Source organism: Neolamprologus multifasciatus, chromosome 22, assembly GCF_963576455.1.
Source record: "Neolamprologus multifasciatus chromosome 22, fNeoMul1.2, whole genome shotgun sequence".
Taxonomy (NCBI): Eukaryota; Metazoa; Chordata; class Actinopteri; order Cichliformes; family Cichlidae; genus Neolamprologus; species Neolamprologus multifasciatus.
In genome coordinates this window covers 13,965,700-13,972,694 of record NC_140459.1, presented here as the reverse complement: position 1 = coordinate 13,972,694, position 6,995 = coordinate 13,965,700, and the positions used below count along the sequence as shown (strand labels likewise).

At 44.5% G+C, this 6,995-nt stretch overlaps 1 protein-coding gene across 3 annotated transcripts; it reads right to left on the bottom strand.

Moving 5' to 3' along the window:
• Nucleotides 1-172: 172 nt before the first annotated feature.
• Nucleotides 173-6,802, bottom strand: pygo2 (pygopus homolog 2 (Drosophila)). Of its 3 annotated transcripts, XM_085148324.1 has the most exons (4): nt 6,582-6,802; nt 5,811-5,874; nt 5,145-5,197; nt 173-3,454 (listed from the first exon to the last, which is right to left on the bottom strand). In XM_085148324.1, exons 2-4 carry the CDS (start codon nt 5,860-5,862, stop codon nt 1,793-1,795), a joined length of 1,767 nt encoding a protein of 588 aa, XP_085004450.1. In that variant the 5' UTR covers nt 5,863-5,874; nt 6,582-6,802; the 3' UTR covers nt 173-1,792. The 3 variants fall into 3 exon arrangements, with proteins under 3 accessions (XP_085004450.1, XP_085004449.1, XP_085004451.1); XM_085148323.1 differs by having other exon boundaries at nt 5,811-6,802; XM_085148325.1 differs by lacking the exon at nt 5,811-5,874.
• Nucleotides 6,803-6,995: the final 193 nt, after the last annotated feature.

Below are 6,995 nucleotides of genomic sequence, written 5' to 3'. Positions count from 1 at the left end.
TAAATTAGACATTAAAAGTGTTTTTTGAGTCACAATAGTATTACGAATCAGTTATTCATCCATTAATAAAGGATTAACATAATAATGTAATAATCCCACCTGAGGAAACCATTAATAAAGCCACACAAATATTAAAGAAGCACTGTTAACTTGGCATTTACAGCAAACAACATTGTTGCGTTTTCTAATCATTTTAATAGAATGATTAGCAGATAAAAGTTAAAAATGGGAATAAAAACAGACATGGACAAGTACAAAAAATCTGTCTTTACTTCAAGAGTTCAGTACCTTTCTGTTCCCCACCGGGTGTAGGACTCTCTGGTTCCTCCAGGTTCCACCAGGAGGCACCAGAGCAGAACAAGAGCACAGCACGAATACCAGTACAAAATAAAAGGGAACAGCTGAGAGCAAGAAAAGAAAGGCAACTTGGACATTGATTAAAGAAAATTAAGGAAAGCGAGAAGAAAGAGAAACATCTTATACTGCTCCAGAAAAGTGAAAAATGAGTATTTTTTTTCTTCGTTCTTTTGTTATTTGGTCTACTTTAAGGTCTCCTGCAGCTCAGAAACCAGAATATAAACATCAACAAATCAGACACTTACTGCATTGGCTCACATGCACCCCCCTCGCCCATCTTGATTTTTTTGTCTTTTTTTTTTTTTCTTTTGAAAAAGGACTATGCACATCTGATATGACATGATGTCACTACTTGCTATGCCAACACCACCCAAAAGCACTGATTTCACAATTTATGATGTACTGCAGAGATAAAAAGAAAACAGCCGACTCAAACGCACTGTATAAAAACAAAAGGTCATATCACTGAGACGCACGACTTCAACTCATTATTTTGATCATTGGCAGAGTCTGCGACATGTTCACAGCTGATGGAAGATCCAGACAAATGTTTTGTCCTAATATTTACAACTATTTTGACAGCATGATCCTCTGTGAAGTGCGGATGAAATCTCAGTCCGAGTCTCCTTTGGATTATTCAGCACTGGGTATAAAATGATACAAGAAGTAAGAGCCAAAGAGTGTGTGTGTGTGTGTGTGTGTGTGTGTGTGTGGATGTGCAGGAACTGTTAAAAAAAATTCGTACCCCAGCTGACACTTAAGATTTCACAATACACATGATGCTGAGGTTTTTACACTACAATATAGTGATGTTTTTCTCCTTTTTCATTCACTTTCTTGCAGTAAAACAAAAGAAGAAGAAAAAGGCTAACATGTGATAGGGCAGTACTAGACTCAAGCGTTTTAGTAAGATGCGAGTCAAATAACATATCCTCTATTCATTTAGCCTCACCGTACACAGTTGTGGGAATATTTTAACTTCGCCTTCCCCACCTAAAGTGTGTCTGTTTAAGTCATCACCAATATGACACATGAGTGTATCGAGTAAATCACAGTCAGAGTGGGAGCTTCCGTGCCAGTCAGTCACAAACTGTGTGAGGTAGTGTGTTGGTGTCAGTGCTTTGCTGGTTGGCAGGCTAGAGATCTGAAGGACTGTGTAGTTTTAACATTCATCATGTTTTGACTCCTGTAAGAAGGAAGGGCGTGGGGGGTGGGGCAGAGGAGAAAAAAATAATTTGCCGAGAGTCACTCAAAGTGCTATATATAAGCATGAAAGTCGATGAGCGCGTTTCTCTGTGTAGTGAACAAGTAAAGGGCTAGTCAAGAGAAAGCTGGGCAAGTAGCTGACAAGACACACACAGGTCATTCGGTTAGATCAGTCTCTCTATTTGTCTGTAGGCGCCCCAAATCAGTGCTGCTCTCTCTTTTCTACTCCTCAGCTCTCATTGGCCGCCACCAGCTGGCCTAATCCTTGGCGCACAAACACTGCCTGGATGTCCTTGGTCTTGATGCAGAAGTCACAAGCCCAAACAGCAGCGCTCTCTCGAGTCAGCAGCCCATATGCTGGTTCCGTCAGGCCTGTGCAGTCGCGGTGGAACCAGCGCTGGCACGACGCCTCGCAAAGGATGGCGTCTTGGTCGTCGTGCACTTCTGCCATGCAATGACCGCAAGGGAAAATCATCCCAGAGCTGCCGAGTTTTCCAGGGCCAGAGCCGGGCCCGGTTGAGGGGGCAGCAGGGCCAGAAGGCAGGGGAGACTGGGTGTTTGGAGTTGACGTAGAATTAGAGGGGGGATTTGGGTTGCTGCCGGGAGTGTTACCGCCATTGTTGTTGGTCATGTTGTTCTGACCTGAATTGGTGGCTGTATTTGACATGGGACCCCCAGTACCAGTAGTGCTGTTCTGTTGGTTGTAAGGGGTGGAGCCTGGTGCAGAGTTAGGTGGGGTTGACTGTTGCTGCTGCTGGGTAGAGTTGTTAGAGTTAGGGGTGTTTGTATTGCTAGGGGGCTGTAGCTGACTTGGTGTTGGATGCTGGGGCTGACCTGATCCATTCAAGGGACCAGTGGGGGAAGAGTTGGGGTTAGGCTGTGGTGGTGCTGACGGAGGCTGAACAGGCGTACTGGCATTGGGCTGTTGGACATCAGAGTGGCCAGGGAAGCCACCCCCAGGCTGAGGTGGGCCAGAATTTGGAGGCGGCCCAGGTGTTGTATTATTAGGAGGAGGGCCATTTGGATTCATGTTAAGCTGCTGCTGTTGTTGCTGTTGTTGTTGCTGCTGCTGAGGCCCAGGTGGTGCACCACCTCCACCGAAGCTCTTTCCATCCTCGTTGCCTGGCCCCGGTGGGCTGGGGCCAGGGTAAGGGCCATCCTGTGAAGGCGGGAACTGTCCTTGAGGGGGCATTCCTGGTAAGCCTCCCACCATATTGCCACCCGGGCCACCACTCATGCCTCCCATCATGTTCATCCCTGGACCCATGCCTCCTCCCATGGGAGGCAAGGGCCCCCTTGGGCCTCCACCACCAGGTAACGGAGGGCTGTTAAATGGGTGCCCACCCTGTCCGTGCTGCTGTGGAGGCATCCCAAATCGCGGGTGTGGTGGCCCCCCTCCTCCAGGTCCTCCCATACCTCCTGGGGACAACATGGGATTGAATCCTGGCCCTGGGTGCATGGGTGGACTAAAGCTGGGTGGCATATTGAACTGAGAGGGGCCACCAGGAGGGAAGCCACCCGCTCCTCCTCCACCCCCACCGCCTCCACCCCCACCACCTCCAAAGCCAGGCATTCCTCCAAAACCTAGCTGGTTGTGGGGTCCAGCATTAGATGGAGGGCCGAATGGGGGCCTCCGTACAGGCTGGCCACCGCCCGGTCCTCCTGGTCCTCCCATGAAGTTCATACCTCCAGTCATTCTGCTTCCACCTCCATACCCACCTCCTCCGCCAGCACCTGGGCTGGGAAGAAATGGAGCACCACCTGGTCCAGCTGCCGCACCAGGTCTGGATGGGGATGCAAAGTCATCGTCAAACGGGTTGGAGGCGACCAGATGGTCCACCATGGGGGTAGGAGGGGGTGCAAACTCAGTGAGGTGGGAGAAACCCGCAGCCTAAAACAGAGAACAAAATACACAATGCATTCTTTCTTTTTTTGCTGCTTATATGAGACCAATTATTTAAATTCTCAGTCTAATAAATGTTTAGGTCAACCTGTTTACTGAGAACATTCTCTTTATTGTAGCAATGTAAATATAGTTTTGTGAAAAAGTATTTGTTCCCTTCCAGATTTATTTTTTGCATATTTTTCACATTTAAGTGTTTTAAATCATACAAGTTTTAATATTATACAAAGATAACTCATGCAAATAACTTAAAAAAACAAAAAAAACAAAAGAGCATTTTGGTTTTTTTTGTTTTTTTAAGTTATCACCATTAAGTGTTTGCGATAACTGGTATTGAGTTTTTCACATCACATGTGAAGGAATTTTGGCCCACTCTTATTTCCAGAATTGTTTTAATTCAGTAACACACAAGGCAAGGTTTTTGAGCATAAACAACCTGTTTAAGGTCATGCTAAAATAACTCAGATTCAAGTACAGACTTTGACTAGGCCACTGCAAAACCTGTTTTTGACCATGCACAACAGCAAGAGGTGGACTTGCTGCTGTGTTTTGGGTCATTTTCCGGCTGCGTAACCAAAGTGAGCTTGAGTTTCAGGGCATTCGTATTTTGTGGTTCCCTAAATTATGCCAGCTTCTCCAGGTCCTCAAGCAGCAAAGCAACCCCAGACCGTCACACTACTACCACCATGTTTTCCTGCTGGTACAATGTTTTTTTTTTTTTTATGAAATGCTGTGTTAGTTTTACATCAGATGTAACAGGACTCAAACCTTCCAAAACAGTTTGTTTCATCAGACCACAGAATACCTTCACAAAAGTCTTTGGTGATGTTTTTCGGTAAATGTGAGAAGAGCCTTTGTGGTCTGCAGTGGTTTTCTCCTTTCCCATGGGTACTGTTTTGCCCAGTGTCTTTCTTATTGTTGAATCATGAACTCTGATCTTAACTAAGACAAGTGAGACCTGTAGTTCTTTAGATGGTGTTCTGGGTTCTTTTGTGACTGAGGTCCTGGATGAGTCATCGATGTGTTCTTGAAGTAATTTTGGTAGGCTGCTCACTTCTGGGAAGGGTCCCCTCGTTCAAACTTTTCTCCATTAGTGGATAATGGCTGTCACCGTGTTTCACTGGAACAGGCTGATAGATGTCACAGACTTTGTTTCTCAGCTATTTCTTTAGATCATGGACTTGGATTTTAGAATCAGGCACTCTATTTGAGTGATTTCTTGATTCAACAGGTTTGGCAGTAATCAGGCCTGGGTGTTGCTAGAGAAACTGAACTCTACTTTCCAAAATATGCGGTTAATGACATTTAAATAATGATTTAGAATTAGTTTTTGTTTCTTTGTTTGTTTTTAATACAATTCCAGCAGACTTTGGCTAGCTTTGTTCTCCTAAGAAAAGAAATCATCTCTTAAAAACAGCATTTTAAATTTAGTTGGGTTATATCTGTCAAATATTAAAATTTGTTTAATTATCTTAAAAATTTTGCATATGGCAAATATGCAAAAAAAAAAGAAAAAAAAGATGAAATCAGGAACACAGGAAACAAATTTTCACAGCACTGTAGATCGCCAATAACTGTTTAGGTTGGGGAAACCTGTCACTTGAATGAGTGACAAAACGTTTCTCCCACTCAAAACGTTACGTCCAGATGAACAGAATCAACTTTTAACAGTTTTTACCTGAGCTGTGGATTTCCTCGCCTTTTTCTTCTCCGGGCTCTTCATCTGTGAAGCTGAAAAAGAAAAACATGAAAGGGAGGGGTGGAAAGATGGAAACACCATAAGTTACAACAAACACAGCATCCATGTCTCATGCTTTTGGTTCACCACCATACTGTAGCAGCATCACATTTGGATTGGCCAATACCCCTTAGTGACAGATTGGAGCAGCTTTAGACCTAGGGCCTCTTTGTCAAGTCCAACAGTTGAGATGGATTCAATGATGGGACATAGACTGGCATGAGGACAAGATGCTAAACATCCAGGCGTTATCATCACCAAGGTTATGAAGCCTTGAATCGCAAATGACCCAGGCAGACCAAATGACCCAGGCAAGAGGGAGAGAGGCCGCAAACAGAGGCAGAAGAGGTAAGGTCAATGAGGGAGACAGGAAAAGACGAAGACATGAGAACGAGGAAACGGAATTGAAGGTACATTGATAGCAAGATAGACATGAACCCCGTTCACAGATCCACTCTGTGAGAAACAGCCACCACCGGAGACAGTCGTGAAGTTTACATATGGGGGAGGCGAGAAGGGATTTGCTAACAGCACCAGTGCAGCCCATTGCAGCGCAGTAATGGATGATTCCGATCTGATTTGGAGATGGGTGAAATTAATTCCTACCTCTGCTTCGTTTTCCTTGTCCCGCCTGTAGTCTCCCCGAGTCGGCAGCCATTGGCTAATATGACTGTCGGTGAAGTGGCAAATCACCGTTCATATGCAAGAAAAAAAAGTTAAAAATGACGACGTCTTGAAAGCTATAGGGCGACTAGGTGGATTCTGCCTTCAGGTCATGTCAGTAACGCTACCATTAATATCATCACAACATAAACTGGCACTTAGTGGTAACTAGATAAGCTGGCCCAGGTCTGCAAACTCCTTTCCAGCTGCAAATCTTTGGCCACGGTGTCTGTCACGCCGGGTTTTTGGTCACCAAATCACCGTCACTTAAGACTGAGCACGTTCACGTTTTTTTGCAAGCCAGTTTCTACTAGCTGAGTGAAACTGGTTGCTTGATACCTGGCTCTGCCTGCCAGTACAAGCAGCAAGTTACAGAGCAACCCCCTCCCTCTCTCTCAATGATCACTTACAGATGTGTAGCTATGACCAGCTAGCTAACGCAAGCTAGTTACTACCTTGGCTAACTAGCTAGCCACGTTACTCAGTGTGGCTAGCTAGTAGCGACAAAAAATCCGAGAGCGTGGTTCAGCTTTCTACATCCAAGTGTGAACATATGCACTCAATTTCACTCATCAAAGCATTTATGACTTAAAGAAATCGGTTATGTTTTTGAAAAAAAAAAGCTGTTGTTTACTTTGCTAACATTAGCTTACAAGCTAACGTTAGCATGCTACTAATAGCCATCTTGCAGACTGTCTTGGAAGCAAACTGTACCCTTTCTCCGTTGCTCGCTCTGCTGTCCTTTAAATTGAAAATCTCTGGTGTGTCATTGCCAGCAAACCAGTCGTCACACGGTGTATGCTTGTCGGTTTCACCATTCAACTATAATTCATTCAAAAACGCAAATTTTGCCATAATTATCATGGCCTTCTATCGCAACCGGACAAAGAGGGATAAAGCGAGAGTATCGCGCACCGTGGAAGGTTCTATCTCAAAACCAATATGGGGGTGTCGAAAGGTATCCGTAAAAACTATAAAGCGTACGTATAAGAATTTCTCTTAAAAGACCACTTGTATTGCATAATATATGAGAGTTTAAGATGTTGTATCAGAAGAATTATCACTATTATCCTCGATATCCTTGTTATTCGAATCTATAGAATATGTACACACCTTTGATTGACGTAG